We start from the raw sequence: 16486 nt of genomic DNA, 5'->3' as shown, positions 1-16486 counted from the left end.
AAAGAGTAATGTCCGTTCAGGTATTTACATAATAGACCAATTAGAAAATTCCATTAATCTACAAAAACAAGAGAAAAAACCACACCTTTACAAAATTGAATAAGCAATTGCAGAGATGGCATAATGATTGAGTAATGATTGTTATTTTTGAAGTTGGTAAAGAAGACTTTCAATTCTCATTAGGCACATTCTCTGAAACAAGAAACTATTGCTTCCAACTTCCATAACCACTTGATCATCGTCTGTTTTAGGCTTTTAGCTCATAGTGTGCCTTTTGCTGTCGTTGTAGATGATCATGGTTTCTTGTGAAATACTCTGTTTAAAGTGTGCTTTGTGGACAACTCTCTTATTTAGTAGATCCATAAAAGTTAGTACCCTTAAAGACTGAAGGCTAATTAATGTCGGCTAACATGAGAATATTTTATTCCCCTTGGGAAAGCTTGGACAAAACTAGGAGAAGTATAGAACCTTAAAGATGACGGCAGATGAACTTCATCCAATCTGAACTGTCTCAAACTGTAGGAAACTAATAAGTATGTCATTGTCCTTGACGATATATATGTGATAACACAGCCATTGATCCCATAAATCCTCTGTTTCCACCAAACAAAAGTTGAAATCTTATAGTCCTTTTAACTTTTTTTTGGAAACTTCTCTGTCTAGAGCAGAGAGGAGCCAAAACAAGACACCTGAATGCCATTTTCTGTTTTTGAATCCACCAAACAAGAGCTACTTTGCAGGTTGGAAGGTATTATTACTTGCTTTTCGGTTGAGATAGGACTCTCTGATTGATCAAGGTTAAGCTGTATGATTCATGGCAAACGCTGGAGCCTTTGGAATGAATTATAGTTGCGTTTACAAGCAAAATAGTATTCCGTGAAATACATGTTGGAGGAAGAGGAGACATCACAATATACATTTTCATAGTCTTCTGTGTGTTCTAATGAAGTTATTGGTGTTTAGTTCTATAGCTCTTAAGCAACCATAAGCTGCGGCTGAGAGCAATGCTGCTGAACCTAACAGGACAGCCTTCCACTGTCTACTAACCACCAGGATTGCCAAAGTCGTCAAAACAACTGCCGTGGCAGAGAGGATATTTTTCCAGAGCTCAAAAGATTTGATCGCTTTGCTGCAGCTTCTACAATGGATAATATGTCTGAAGTACCGGTTAGCCAAATTAGGAGCGTGCATAGTTCCAATTCCTCCTTTTGCAGGGTAAGAAGCTGAGAGAGCTGCAATGATCCCTGCTGGGGCGTGTTCCACTACGGGAGGAACCTTGGGGAGAGATATGGTCCTATGCCCAAAATGGTAAGGCATCCCATGACCAACTTTGTCCATCCATTTTCTGTACTCAGCGACCCATGTGTCTGATGACTTGAGATTTAAATACAAGTCCTTAGTTGGTACTTTCTCCTTCATGAGAATCTCGTTCTGAGACGATAGGAACCCCATGTCTTGTTCAAAGACCTTGCAGCCATTCTGATGCCAGAACCATTGAGGTAACACTGAAACCAAAGGTGACATTTTCGTGACCCCAAACCTAACAATAAGCATAGACTTCCCTTGCCCTGTAGGTCTACAGAGAAACACCCCTGAAAAGTAGTTCTTAACCCCGTCCTTCCCCTCAAGTTCTAGATTGTTCGGCAGAACACATGGAGCATCAAACCGAAGTAAATTAGTCCTGTTCCCGCCGTCTTTCTCCCGACTCCAAGTCCCTGCGAAACCCCGGTTAGTCCGCTCGGTGACCTCAAAAACCAGAGGCTGAGCATCTTCTCTTTTTGCAGTGACATTATTATAAAAAAACGGTCAGTACGAAATCTCCAAAATTTTGATAAACGTCAGTGAATGAACAAAAACCTGAGGAATCTTGACACATTTGCCATCTCCTTCAAATTGCCAACCATGGTACAGACATTCCAATCTCCCATCAATAAGTTGTCCTTCAGACAACTTAGCCAACCTAAAAAGACAAAACTAACACTACTAAAAAAAAAAACGAAATCTTTGTCCTTTTCTACATTTCCAACAAGTAAAAGTAAGTAAGATTCTGTAGAGATCAGAAAAAACGAGTGGTTGCTAGATCAATCACTTACCGATGAGGACAACGATCCTCGTAACAGCAAAGTGTTCCGTCGCCGTCTTTATACAAAACTATTTGGCTATCGAAGACGGTGAGGCCAAGCGGCGCATCCTCGGGGACGTTTCTGGTGAGATACAAAGGGTACCACTCCTCTGTCCAATCGTAATCAGCCACCTCAACACGTTTCTCTTCTTCAGGGTTTATAAAAACCTCTCCTCCTCCTCCTCCTTCTGTCTGATCAACCACGGCGGTACCGGAGGCGGCGGAACAGCGGAGGAGATGGAAACGGGGTTTCGTTGGTGCTGTCCTCTTTTTGAAATGTTTGTGGACTATGGGTGTTTTTACTTTAGAGAAGAGTATTGGAGAAGTAGCTGTGAGTTGAAAAGAAGAGCTTAGAAAAGGAACAGCCATGGCGGACTCTTTATTACAGGAAGTGATGACAATGTGGTTATGCTAACTTGCTAAGGTTGCTTCTGTAAAGTAATAGCCATGGCGGAACCTCGTTCCACGCATATGAATAGTCTTTACAATTAAAGAGGGCAGAAAAATATCTAAGCCGTTTAAGCCATTCTGTCTACGCCGTTCAAGCTATTTTCTTATAGTTACGGCTTATTCCATTCTAAAAACGTGTTCACAAAAAAAACTCGGAAAAAATATCTGTTATGTAACATATGTTATATATGTTCCATATGAACAAAGAGATCTTCCATATGATACAACTCTTCCATATGATACAACATGTATATAAAAATATAATATTAAGAATTTAGATTTTATACCAAATATTCTAGACTTTACAGTAAAACACCTCAATAACTTAATAAACAAGGTAAATTAATAAATTTTGTTAGTTTGAGTTGGAAAAAATGTAAAAATTAACAAAATTTAATAAGATAATAAAAATAATATTTGTTTTGAAATCTCTATGCAAATTATAGTCCCAATAATATTATAAATTACTAATAATTTCGAGTTTTCTGATATACATTAGAATATTTCTTAAAGTTCGAATTTTATTGAAGTTTTGAGGTTTCTGATGACGACATGTCAGTTTTTTTTCAAAGAATGTGTTTCTACTAATATATGGAAGACAACAAACTTAGATTAATGTATTGATATAAATTATGTAATATTCTTGACGAATTAATCAACTGTTATAACACATAAACCCAACGGTATATGCTTATGCTGATTTAAGAATTAAAACTTTCAATTTGAACGTCCTACAAAATAATTTTAAATTATATCACTTGTACTTTCTAATGAAATTTGAAATGGAATTAAATTTTCACTATTTATTATTTTGTTCATACGTTTTTAAAAAAGTTAATAATATAAATATAAATCCTTTATCTATATGTGTTTGATATACTTTTTTATTTTTAAACAGTTTTCATTAACTAATTATTAAAGGGATAAGTGATTCTCATAGAAGATGTTTACAATAAAAAAAAAGGGACATCAAAATAAGATACAAAGCGGTTCTTTTTGCTAAGCGATACGCAGCAAAAAAAACATACTGTACTTTGCAACTAATTAAATTAATATCTATATTAATATTTTTGAATCTATATTAACATTTTTGAAGTACATTTTGGTTTATGCCTTTTAAGTTTTACTTATTTAATATTTTTTAACAACATTAACCCTTAAAACAATTCCATAAATAAAATTGCAGAGAAACTCAAATACTAAACTTTCTTAAATTGACCAACATTTGTTACATTTATGGCCATAAAATCTTAACAACATCTATAAATTCCAATTTTCCAAAAACAACTCTACCCATGAAAGTTTTAATCCATTAAATCTCCAAAACTATTTTTATGGATGCTACAATCTCTCAAATTTAAATGCTATACAACAGATTTTCCATAACAAAAGTTTACAATCTCCATAATTATATTAACATTAATAAATTTCCTAAACCGAAAATCCAATTATAAAATGTCACATTAAATATGTTGAAAACCTCTCATATAATTTGGTTTATTTTTTATTTTTTGAGAAATTACCAAAAAAATTAAAATTCTATTAATTATCATAAACTATATATATTGACATGGAAAAATTATAAACTATAAAATATGCTAATTTTGTAAAACAATTAACATAATTAAACTTGATAAAAAAACTTATTTTGATTATTTTTTACGCAAAAACTTATTTTGATTTTGATGAGACGGGTTGACATTAATCCCATATAGGGAGTTTAGTGAAATTGTTTTTTTTAATACTTTTAGATGTGTACTAGGAGATAAATGTATTACTAGATTATACATATACCACACGGGTTAAAACCTTGAAAATATTACAAAAATCATATACTCTGAATATTTATATTAAATACCTGTAAAATTTTATATTTTTTAAATTAATAAAATAACAAATAAATATAATAAAAATTTAATATTTTGAAAAATAAAAATATTGTTTCGTGTTGTACCGCGGATTAAATCCTAGTTATTCAGTTAAAACGAAAAACATATTAGTTTTATGAAAGAAAAAAAAATAATAAAACAAAATTATAAATTGTAATCCGGTTTGACCAGGAAAAAAAAGTAATCCGGTTATGTTTCCGGGTCGGTAGTCGGTACATACAAAAACCAAGAATTTTGCTTCTTCTTCTTCTTCCTCTCTCGCCTTCTCCTCCTCCGCGAGCGAGACAAAGCCCTTAGAAGAACTTCTTGACATTCAGCTAAAGGAACAAAAAGAATCTCTTTTCCGCAATTGACGAAAGCTTCTGACCCATCTAATCCCGAGCCCCTCTCGGCCCTCGGTAAAATTTTATTCTCTGAAATCAGATCCCTAGTTACCTGGAAAGAGAACTAAGATTACTACGATTCATAACTCTTTCTTCTGCTTATCACTATTCAATATTCTTGTGATTGTTCTTTGTGTAGAAATTATAGATTATGGTGGTATCAATTAGTCCAATGCTGTTTACTTTTCTTGTATTGATAAATTGTTTCAACAATTTGTATTTTTAATCTGATGATTTCTTCTGCTTCAAGGTTCATGAAGAACTTCTCCAAGCAATTGAGGAAGCAGAGGAAGGGCTTATTCACTCAAAGCCTGCTCGGTTATTGCAGGAACCTGATATGGTGCTCAATGTTGTCAATGGTCTGATTCATAATGCTGATTGCTGGAGTTGAAGCTGAGCATCTAAATGAATTGGAGCCTGAGAAAATTGAAGAGAACAAGGATTTGGATGGACCGAAATGTAGGTTTCGACGTCTTGCCAAGTTCTCTTTCCACATCTGAGAGTATGGCGGTGAAGGGATGGCCGGATGGGTCTTCGTGCCTCATGTCAAGGGATATTAAGACTGAACGAAGTCCGAAATGCATTGGCAAGTACACTAGCAGCTGCCTCCAATGTAGTAGAAATCAAAGAGAAAGAGAAGAAATGGCTCAAGTTTTAGAACATAGAACCTTGCATCAGATTTATGGCAAACACTGGAACCTTTTGAATTATAGTTGTGTTTACAAGCAAAATGGTATTTCATGAAATACATGTTGGAAGAAGAGTAGACATCACAATATACATTTTCATAGTCTTCTGTGTGTTCTAATGAAGTTATTGGTGTTTAGTTCTATAGCTCTTAAGCAACCATAAGCTGCGGCTGAGAGCAATGCTGCTGAACCTAACAGGACAGCCTTCCACTGTCTACTAACCACCAGAATTGCCAAAGTCGCCAAAACAACTGCTGTTGCAGAGAGGATATTTTTCCACAGTTCAAAAGATTTGATCGCTTTGCTGCAGCTTCTACAATGGATAATATGTCTGAAGTACCGGTTAGCCAAATTGGGAGCGTACATAGTTCCAATTCCTCCTTTTGCAGGGTAAGAAGCTGAGAGAGCTGCAATGATCCCTGCTGGGGCATGTTCCACTACGGGAGGAACCTTGGGGAGAGATATGGTCCTATGCCCGAAATGGTAAGGCATACCATGACCAACTTTGTCCATCCACTTTCTATACTCACAGACCCATGTGTCTGATGACTTGAGATTTAAATACAAGTCCTTAGTTGGTACTTTCTCCTTCATCAGAACTTCGTTTTGAGAAGATAGGAACCCCATGTCTTGTTCAAAGACCTTGCAGGCTTCCTTATGCCAATACCATTGAGGTAACACTGAAACCAGTGGTGATCTTTTCGTGACCCCAAACCTAGCAATAAGCATAGACTTCCCTTGCCCTGTAGGTCTACAAAGAAACACCGCTGAAAAGTTCTTCTTCACCCCGTCCTTCCCTTCAAGTTCTCGATTGTTCTGCAGAACACATGGAGCATCAAACCGAAGTAAAGTACTCCCTTTCCTGCTGTCTTTTTCCCGTCTCCAAGTCCCTGCGAAACCCCGGTTAGTTCGCTCTGTGACCTCAAAAACCAGAGGCTGAGCATCTTCTCTTTTTGCACTGAAGTCAGTTCTATCATGAGAAATAGGGACATGAGCCGGATCCATCAGATTCTCTAGAAGAATAGAATGGTCATAAGGTAGCTCGTGAGTTGTGGATATGTCGAAAAATCCGGGTCTAGCAAAATGCTCAAACCAAGGAAGCTTTTCAGGGTTGGGAGGTGTCTTTGTTGACATCCAAACCCATACAACTCCTTGTGAATCCTTCACCTCGTACGTCTTCACACAAGCCGCCTTTGGAATCTTGGCACTTGCATGAAGCTGTTTTAAAAAAAAAAATAACCAGCAAGTGAATACAAAATCTCCAAAATTTGATTAACCTCAGTAGCAAAATCAGTGAACAACAAATAAACCTGAGGAATCTTGACACACTTGCCATCTCCTTCAAATTGCCAACCATGATACAGACATTCCAATCTCCCATCAATCAGTTGTCCTTCCGACAACTTAGCCAACCTAAAAAGACAAAACTCACACATGTAAACACACATATCTTTTGTCTTTTTCTACATTTTTAGCAAGTAACTAAGATTCTGCAGAGATAAAAAAACCGATCGAGTGGTTGACGTTTGCTAGATCAATCTCTTACCGATGAGGACAACGATCCTCGTAACAGCGAAGTGTTCCGTTGCCGTCTTTATACAAAACTATTTGGCTGTCGAAGACGGTGAGGCCAAGCGGCGCATCCTCGGGGACGTTTCTGGTGAGATACAAAGGGTACCACTCCTCTGTCCAATCGTAATCAGCCACCTCAACACATTTCTCTTCTTCAGGATTTATAAGAACCTCCCCTCTTCCTCCTCCTCCTTCTGTCTGATTAGCTACGGCGGTTACGGCGGCGGCGGAACGGCGGAGGAGATGGAGTCGGGGGTTCGTCGGTGCTGTGCATGTTGTTCTGTGGATTATGGGTGTTGTTACTTTAGTGAAGAGGATTGGAGAAGTAGCTGTGAGTTGAAGAGAAAGGCTTAGAAAAGGAACAGCCATGGCGGACTCTTTATCACTGGAATTCGATGACAATGTGTTTCTGCTAAAGTTGCTTCTGAAAAGGAACAGCCATGGCCGACTCGTTTATTACAGGACCCCGCTCCACCACGTATACGAGAAGTGAAAATTTTCGAAGAATAAAACGGCGTCGTTTAGCGTTTTTTTAACTCTTTTTAAAACTCATAGGTAAGGTAAAAAGGGCAGAAAAATATCTAAGCCGTTTAAGCCATTTTGTCTAAGCCGTTTAAGCTTTCTTATAGTTACGGCTTATTTCATTCTATTCTAATAACGTGTTAACAAAAAAAAAACTAGGAATCATTAGGTCAATTACGCAAAGTAACATCTCGATTCCGGTTCTTATTTCTTTTTTTTTGTTTTCTCAATTTATAGTACTATAATGTTTTTCTCCTTTGTTTTTTTTTTTTTTTCCAACAGAAAGTTGCAACGGATTGGGATCTAATGAATCCATGGATATACTAGTCTTTTTTTTTTCCGGCAAATAAACATATATTATATCAGAAAATGTTTACAAAATACATAATTGATTCAAAATAACCTATTTCGATTATTACAATTTCGATGAAAGAGTAAGATAACCATGCTATCTTTAGACTGATATAATATATAATATCTTTTTTTTTTGGTTTTAATGTTAAAATTCTATTTATCGATCAAGTTACAAAAGTTTCCGACGTACCGACAAAATCCCAATCCCAACAGGGACGTGACAGAGTTAATTACCCAATACCAACCGGCAAAGGATGAGAAATAAAGAGAAGTAAATTAAGAGAAGAGAAGGGGAAGACAGCCTTAGAGCCGGAAGGGAAAGAAGGCGGTCCCGCAGAGTGCGATTGACAGAGACTTGAAGAGAAGCTGGCGAAGAGTAGCTGGAGGAGAAGATCTTAGAGTTTCGCTCCTTCCAAATCAAGTAGATCGTTGACTGAAGCAGAAGCTTAAGCAGAATTACCATGGACGCATGGTGAGGCTGCTGATGGTGAAAAATCCAGTCCGCCACCGCATGTAGATTGTCAGGTGGTTGTGGTAAGAACTTACTTGCGAAGAAGCTCCAAACCTCAGATGAGAAAGGACACTGGAAAAACAGGTGCTCATGTGACTCAGTGCCACCAGAGCATAAGACACAGTCAGAGGAGACTGTCATTCCCCAACTACGAAGCCTGTCTCTAGTGGGTAAGCGAGCTAGAAAAACCAACCAAGCCACAAAAGAGAACCGTGGGATATGTGCCTTGAACCACACAACAGTCGACCATGAGACCGGAGGTGAACAAATGCGAACTTGGTCCCAAGTTTCTTTGGAGGAGAAGGAGGATGTGAAGACTCCAGTTGAGTTCCTCCACTGGTATGAATCAGGCCCTTTAGTGACATCAGGAACGGGAGTAGCTGTTAGAGCAACTAAGAGGGTTTGGCCATTGTCTGATCTCGCCGCCGGCAGAGCCCAGTTACCATTTCTGGTTGCCTCCAAGACTCGCGCATCCTCTCTAACCCGTAGTGTTCTCGGTCCAGCTGCCCCAACAAACTTTATCAGTTGACCAAACTCAGTCCAGTTATCAAACCCGAAAGAGGCGGTACGACCATCACCAACCTCACATTTGAGAAACTCAATAACAGTAGGCTTTAACTGGAGCATACTATTTATTGCCTTTGAAAAGCGTCTTGACTCCGCAGTTAACCAGTAACTCTTCCGGTCAACGAGGGTACATAATCTGTAATATCTCCTTTCATATACTTTTTATTAGCTAACAGCATGTAGCTGAGACGCCAAAATGCTCTTGGCATAACTTTTAGTTGATAAGAAAAACTGAATTGTTGCTTGAAATAAATCTGAAATGAAAAACTTCCTCCTTTTTAACCAATCACAATCTTCTATACATTATTTCATTTAAAAGATAAATCAAAATTTAATTAAAAAAACAAAACAAAATAAGGAAACAAATACTATATATTTTTAATTAAGGAAAGTTAAATATTTGATTGGTTTAGATTTTACAATTAGAACAAAATTATGTGTCGGTTTGAGTTTAAAAATGAGATGATTAGAGTTTAGATTTTACAATTAAACAAAATTATATATGGGTTTGGGTTTACAAATGAAGTGGTTAGAATGTAGATTTTACAACTAAAACGAAATTATATGTTGGTTTGAGTTTACAAATAAGATGGTTAGTTGACAAACACCGGAGCCTTTGGAATGAATTTATAGTTGCGTTTACAAGCAAAATGGTATTCCATGAAATACATGTTGGAAGAAGAGGAGACATCCCAATATACATTTTCATAGTCTTCTGTGTGTTCTAATGAAGTTATTGGTGTTTAGTTCTATAGCTCTTAAGCAACCATAAGCTGCGGCTGAGAGCAATGCTGCTGAACCTAACAGGACAGCCTTCCACTGTCTACTAACCACCAGAATTGCCAAAGTCGTCAAAACAACTGCTGTGGCAGAGAGGATATTTTTCCAGAGCTCAAAAGATTTGATCGCTTTGCTGCAGCTTCTACAATGGATAATATGTCTGAAGTACCGGTTAGCCAAATTGGGAGCGTACATAGTTCCAATTCCTCCCTTTGCAGGGTAAGAAGCTGAGAGAGCTGCAATGATCCCTGCTGGGGCGTGTTCCACTACGGGAGGAACCTTGGGGAGAGATATGGTCCTATGCCCGAAATGATAAGGCATACCATGACCAACTTTGTCCATCCACTTTCTATACTCAGAGACCCATGTGTCTGATGACTTGAGATTTAAATACAAGTCCTTAGTTGGTACTTTCTCCTTCATCAGAACCTCGTTTTGAGACGATAGGAATCCCATGTCTTGTTCAAAGATCTTGCAGGCATTCTGATGCCAATACCATTGAGGGAACACTGAAACCAATGGTGATCTTTTCGTGACCCCAAACCTACTAATTATCATAGACTTTCCTTGCCCTGTAGGTCTACAAAGAAACAGCGCTGAAAAGTAGTTCTTCACCCCGTCCTTCCCCTCAAATTCTCGATTGTACTGCAGAACACATGGAGCATCAAACCGAAGTAGCATACTCCCTTTCCCGCCGTCTTTCTCCTTTCCCCAAGTCCCTGCGAAACCCCGGTTAGTTCTCTCGGTGACCTCAAAAACCAGAGGCTGAGCATCTTCTCTTTTAGCAGTGAAGTCAGTTCTATCATGAGAAATAGGGACATGAGCCGGATCCATCAGATTCTCCAGTAGAATGGAATGGTCATAAGGAAGCTCGTGAGTTGTGGATATGTCGAGAAAACCAGGTCTAGCAAAATTCTCAAACCAAGGAAGCTTTTCGGGGTTAGGAGGTGTTTTTGTCGACATCCAAACCCATACAACTCCTTGTGAATCCTTCACCTCGTACGTCTTCACACAAGCCGCCTTTGGAATCTTGGCACTCGAAGGAAGCTGTTATTAAAAAAAAAAACATCAAGTGAATACAAAATCTCCAAAATTTGATAAATGATGTCAGTGAATGAACAAAAAAAAGAACCTGAGGAATCTTGACACATTTGCCATCTCCTTCAAATTGCCAACCATGGTACAGACATTCCAATCTCCCATCAATTAATTGTCCTTCAGACAACTTAGCCAACCTAAAAGACAAAACTCACACTAGTAAAAAAAAAACGAAATCTTTGTCCTTTTCTACATTTCCAACAAGTAAAAGTAAGTAAGATTCTGTAGAGATCAGAAAAAACGAGTGGTTGCTAGATCAATCACTTACCGATGAGGACAACGATCCTCGTAACAGCGAAATGTTCCGTCGCCGTCTTTATACAAAACTATTTGGCTATCGAAGACGGTGAGGCCAAGCGGCGCATCCTCGGGGACGTTTCTGGTGAGGTACAAAGGGTACCACTCCTCTCTCCAATCATAATCAGCCACCTCAACACGTTTCTCTTCTTCAGGGTTTATAAAAACCTCTCCTTCTCCTTCTGTCTGATCAACCACGGCGGTACCGGCGACGGCGGAACGACGGAGGAGATGGAAACGGGGTTTCGTCGGTGCTGTGCATGTTGTTCTGTGGATTATGGGTGTTGTTACTTTAGTGAAGAGGATTGGAGAAGTAGTTGTGAGGTGAAGAGAGGAGCTTAGAAAAGGAGCAGCCATGGCGGACTTTTTATTACAGGAATCGATGGCATTGCGCTTCTGCTAAATAGATCATAAGGTTTGCTTGTCCAAACCGTTGGACCTCGTTCCACCACATATGAGAAGTAGAAAATTTAGACAAAACGGTGTCGTTGTGGAAGCCTTTTGGCTGAATGGTTGACCAAGAGTTAATTAATATTTCTACACCATGAAGTCTAGGATTCGAGTCACATATTATGCGATTTATTATTAATTCTGTAGATTAATGGAGGTTTACATGAGATTTTCAGTTGAGCACAATTAAAGCTATTGGCCGTAATTTTATGTACAAAAAGAAATATCTTTGGTCGTGGATTATTCAAAATATTGGTCATGAATACAGTGCTGGCTTAAACATATTATATGCCTCTGGGCAAACTAAAAAAAATGTCTCTTAATTTATAGAAAAACTTACTGATTTTTTTTAGGTCTTTTTGGTTCATATAATTTCTTTTTTGTGCTCTTTTCTAGCTTATAAATTTTTTTTGTGCCCTTTTTCTAGCTTACAATTTTTTTTTTTTATGCCTCTTTTAACTTACAAATTTTTGTTTGTGCCCCTTTTTAGCTTACAAATTTTTTTTTGTATCTTTTAGTTTACAAATTTTTTCTTGTGCCCCTTTCTAGTTTACAATGATTTTCTTTTATGCTCTTTTAACTTAGAAATTTTTTATTTGTGCTCCTTTAATCTATGTACCCGGGGCGGTCGCACTGCCCGCCCTCCTAGTTGAGCCGGCACTGCATGAATATAGAGAAAGAAATGTTGTACGGGAATCTAATTATATACTCAGAAAGGTCCATGGTAAAATCTAGGCCTGGACATAAAACCCGTACCCGAATACTCAATTCATAATCTGATCCGAAAAATCGGGTTCGGGTTATGTACGAGTTTGTCTATAAAAACTTATTGGATTCTATTTTCCAAAATCCGTGGATTCGGATTAGGGTCGGGTAATATCCAATATCCATTTGGATACCCATCAAACCCGAACATATAAACATATTTATAATATTTAGCATTAATATAATGTAATTACCCAAAATTATGATTATAATTTTTAATATTTCATTTAGATTTTTATACTAAATATAAAAAATAATTAAAACATCTAAAATATTTTGTCACATAAGTCAAAATTTAGCTAAATTTATTTATATTTAATTAATTTTAAAGACTTTTTTCGGATACCCGGTAGTTCGGATGCTAATCGGATTCTAAAATTTCTAATCCAAACCGACCCAAACCCAATAGTACCCAAACCGAACTGAACCATATATCTAAAAATACCCACTGGGTTCTATTTTCCTAAACTCGTTTATCTGAACCCGAATGGGTAATACCCAAACCCGAACGGGTTACCCGAATGCCTAGCCCTAGTAAAATCGTTGATGTGCTATTGTTTTTCACTTCAAATCTTTTATCTCAAAATACCACATGACTCCTTCAAGTGAACAGTGAATCGTATGTAGTACTTATTTAAGAACCGAATCCCACATAGAGAAGTTGTATTACAAGTCCTTCAGAACAAAGTAAGGCTAGAACTATAATATAAAAGAGGGTTTTCGTTTGTTTCACGGTTGCAAGTAAAGTAAATAAATGAAATAAAAGAAAACGTAAACTAATAAGAGGCAAACGTTGGACATCAAGGGGTTTGCAGGGGTTTGATGATCTATTGATTCAAGAAATCGAGTGAGAGCTTGGACCCTCTGAGGTTTTAGATGGTGAAGACTGAAGAGTGACTAGTAGACTAGCGGTAACACTAAAAATTCAATTTTAGTTTCCCTCTTACACGAAATCAGGTTAGAGCCCTCCCAATGACCCCTTTAAGGTTCGATATGATACGCAAACTTGAAAACTACAGGTAAATATCTTGGACAAGGCTACCAACAAAAAATTGTTTGTTTAATGGTTCTTGGACCTTAGCGGATCTATGATTCCGTACTTGGTAACTGGTAAGTAGTATTTATTAGTTATTAACATTTCATTCTCCGTGAGTAAAATCAGATAGACTGTATTTATGTATAGCAAATCCAAATCTCTCCTTCGCTTGTTCATTTTTGTTTTCCTTGTAAAATATATACACTTGAAGAGTTTCTCAAGGCACATTACATGATTTTTTTGTACAATTTTTCTATTTATAGACTCTCCTTTTTCTTTCAATTGTTTATAAAAGTGATATATACTACTATAACAAGCCAAAAAAAAGAAGAAAAAAAGATAAATTTCCTTAAATGATTAGAATGAGTTATTTTTCATTCAAAAGAAGAAATATCTGGAAGGTACACAAAAAAAATAGTTGTCTAGTTTTCTTTACAATGTTGAAGAAAAAATTCATATACTATTTTAGGGTTCCTTTTCCTGAAATTCTCCTACTTGGAGTGATTGGATTCACTACTTTCAACTTGTGGCATTAACACCAAAAACACAAATCTTGTTTTGCATATTGATGATCGGCATAGATGATGACTCCCATAAGAGAGAGTAAAGAGACTGTCATTAAATTCTCCTGACTCAACCATCCCTCACTCTTTCTCTCTCCCTCTGACACGAACACACATGCAATTACAGTTATCATTTATCACAACAACTACCACTTCTCTCTCTTTGGGCAGATTAAACAACTTCACTTTCCCTCTCATGAGATAGACACATCAAAAAAATGGCGTTGCAAATTTCTTCATGCAGACCAAAATCTACCTTGTTCTCTCTTCTCCTATGTCTTCCACTACTTTTGCTTATTTCTTCCTCAGTAGCTGACCTCTCTTTTAACTTCTACGCCGGTTCTTGCCCTGGAGCTGAGTTAATCGTGAGGAACACAGTTAGATCTGCTTCTTCCTCTGATCCATCAGTCCTTGGGAAGCTTCTCCGCCTCATCTTCCATGACTGCTTCGTTCAGGTATATTACATTGCTTCAAGACCACCTCTTACTTGCGTAACAAGGCGTTTCCACTAATTTTTTGGTCGTCATTGCTGTCTTAGGGTTGTGATGGCTCAGTCTTGATTCGAGGGAACGATACAGAGCGAAGCGACCCTGGAAACGCGTCTCTAGGAGGATTCGCTGTTATAGAAAGCATCAAAAATGTTCTTGAAATCTTTTGTCCAGGCACAGTGTCTTGCGCTGATATCCTTGTTCTTGCCGCTAGAGATGCAGTAGAAGCTGTAAGAAGTTCATCAAATTCACATACATAAGAACTATATATAAATCTGTTTCTTTCTTTTTTTGGTTTTTAAAAACTCTGTTTCTTGTTGTTGTGAATACTATTTTTGGGACAGCTTGGAGGACCGGTAGTTCCGCTACCCACAGGGAGAAGAGACGGAACGGTCTCAATAGCAGCAAATGTCAGACCAAACATCATCGATACCGATTTCACAGTTGATAAGATGATCAATATATTTTCCTCTAAAGGCTTATCTATTCAAGATCTTGTCGTCCTCTCCGGTATGTTCTGTTTCTTGATATTCGAAAAAGAGAGTTTTGTCCTTCTAATACAAGCCTAAAATTTTTTTACTATGTGTCTCAGGAGCGCACACTATCGGAGCTGCGCATTGCAACACATTCAACAGTAGGTTTAAGCTTGATCCCAAAGGCAATTTAGAGCTAATAGACTCGTCTCTTGATAACTCCTATGCGCAAACACTTATGAACAAGTGTTCATCGTCATTAGATCCGACGACCACGGTCGTTGAAAACGATCCAGAGACATCGTCGACGTTCGATAATCAGTACTACAAGAATCTGCTAGCTCACAAGGGTTTGTTTCAGACGGATTCAGTTCTCATGGAAGATGATCGAACGAGGAAGATTGTTGAGATTCTTGCAAATGATCAGGAGAGTTTCTTCGAGAGATGGACTGAGTCGTTTATGAAGATGAGTGTGATAGGTGTGCGAGTTGGTGAAGAAGGTGAGATCAGACGTTCTTGTTCTGCTGTTAATTAAAAGAAGATGAGACCAAGTTCTAAACAGAGGGGAGCAAAACTGGAAGATAGTTGTATTAGTTATATTTAATAGTTAAATACTGTACGATTTCTTTATTTATTTATTTTCAGCTCAATGTAGACAAATAAGAATTTACCAAAAATCAAAATTAATTATTACTCCACAGTTTTTTACTGAAAGAGTGGCAGAAAGTAAAATTTACTTATTAAGGATTTTCATGTGTTGACAAAACTAGTAGTGTAGGTTTATATTGTTTTCATGTGCTGAACACACTAGTTTGGAAAAAGAGTACAAGAAGTTGTTTAATGATAGACTAATGAATGTTTCGCCCAAAAAAAAAAAAAAAAAAAAAAGACTAATGAACGTCTTGTAATATGAACGAGATTAAACTCATTAGGTAAGATTTACTACGTTACACCTCCGCAGACGGGGATATTGATTTAGCCGCACATGAACCCGCAACTGCTGCCTCTACTCCGCCTACTTCTTGTGCCGACTTCGACTGCCTTATTTCGGGTGATAGAAATGGTAATGGACTACGTAAGTAATGCTTAACAGATCTTATTACATTATTGTTAACGTGAATCAAAAGAACTAGTAATATTCATCTCAAAATATTATAGTCACGAACAATAAAATTTTGGTAATTTTTTTATGAAAAATTAATTAAGGATATTTAGATTTGATTAACTAAGATAAAGGCTTACAATATTAAACTAATTGATTATGGTGTGTTGTATTAGAAAATATCTAATTTTCTTAATATCTATCTTCCTACAACCCAAATTTTAACGATCAAAACTCAACTTTTATACCCCCCACAAGATTTCTTTAAAAACAAATCAACTCATCCAAGTTTAGTGTAGACGTTTGATTATGACATTTTTTTTTTGTTTAAATTACACATAAAACACAATTTTAGATTGTAATTCAAGTTAACGA

At 37.1% G+C, this 16486-nt stretch overlaps 4 protein-coding genes, 1 long non-coding RNA gene and 1 pseudogene across 6 annotated transcripts; 2 read left to right on the top strand and 4 right to left on the bottom strand.

Annotated features, from left to right (window-relative positions):
- Window positions 1-788: 788 nt before the first annotated feature.
- On the bottom strand, window positions 789-2603 carry LOC104713948 (protein TIC 55, chloroplastic pseudogene; annotated as a pseudogene). Its single transcript, XR_015566288.1, has 3 exons — window positions 2094-2603; window positions 1838-1960; window positions 789-1774 (listed from the first exon to the last, which is right to left on the bottom strand). The product of XR_015566288.1 is annotated as a protein TIC 55, chloroplastic pseudogene (transcript).
- Window positions 2604-4697: 2094 nt separating this feature from the next.
- Window positions 4698-5617, top strand: LOC147939286 (uncharacterized). Its single transcript, XR_015566013.1, has 2 exons — window positions 4698-4859; window positions 5095-5617. It is a non-coding gene; the product is annotated as an uncharacterized LOC147939286 (long non-coding RNA).
- Window positions 5524-7624, bottom strand: LOC104713946 (protein TIC 55, chloroplastic-like). Its single transcript, XM_010431175.3, has 3 exons — window positions 7080-7624; window positions 6844-6946; window positions 5524-6751 (listed from the first exon to the last, which is right to left on the bottom strand). The coding sequence occupies exons 1-3, from the start codon at window positions 7472-7474 to the stop codon at window positions 5630-5632; spliced, it is 1620 nt and encodes a 539-aa protein (XP_010429477.1). The 5' UTR covers window positions 7475-7624; the 3' UTR covers window positions 5524-5629.
- Window positions 7625-8112: 488 nt separating this feature from the next.
- On the bottom strand, window positions 8113-9339 carry LOC109126280 (uncharacterized). Its single transcript, XM_019229583.2, has one exon. The coding sequence runs from the start codon at window positions 9117-9119 to the stop codon at window positions 8208-8210; it is 912 nt and encodes a 303-aa protein (XP_019085128.1). The 5' UTR covers window positions 9120-9339; the 3' UTR covers window positions 8113-8207.
- A 317-nt stretch (window positions 9340-9656) lies between these two features.
- LOC104713947 (protein TIC 55, chloroplastic) lies at window positions 9657-11741 on the bottom strand. The gene is made up of 3 exons (XM_010431176.3): window positions 11206-11741; window positions 10972-11074; window positions 9657-10886 (listed from the first exon to the last, which is right to left on the bottom strand). Exons 1-3 carry the CDS (start codon window positions 11589-11591, stop codon window positions 9765-9767), a joined length of 1611 nt encoding a protein of 536 aa, XP_010429478.2. The 5' UTR covers window positions 11592-11741; the 3' UTR covers window positions 9657-9764.
- Window positions 11742-14055: 2314 nt separating this feature from the next.
- On the top strand, window positions 14056-15717 carry LOC104713945 (peroxidase 18-like). Its single transcript, XM_087463705.1, has 4 exons — window positions 14056-14503; window positions 14587-14766; window positions 14881-15046; window positions 15129-15717. The coding sequence occupies exons 1-4, from the start codon at window positions 14267-14269 to the stop codon at window positions 15542-15544; spliced, it is 999 nt and encodes a 332-aa protein (XP_087319831.1). The 5' UTR covers window positions 14056-14266; the 3' UTR covers window positions 15545-15717.
- The last annotated feature ends 769 nt before the right edge of the window (window positions 15718-16486 follow it).

The sequence above is a fragment of the Camelina sativa genome, chromosome 9 (assembly GCF_030686135.1).
Source record: "Camelina sativa cultivar CO46 ecotype springtype chromosome 9, ASM3068613v1".
In the NCBI taxonomy this organism is placed as follows: Eukaryota; Viridiplantae; Streptophyta; class Magnoliopsida; order Brassicales; family Brassicaceae; genus Camelina; species Camelina sativa.
The sequence above is the reverse complement of the archived record's forward strand: the minus strand, read 5'-3'. Positions and strand labels throughout refer to the sequence as shown.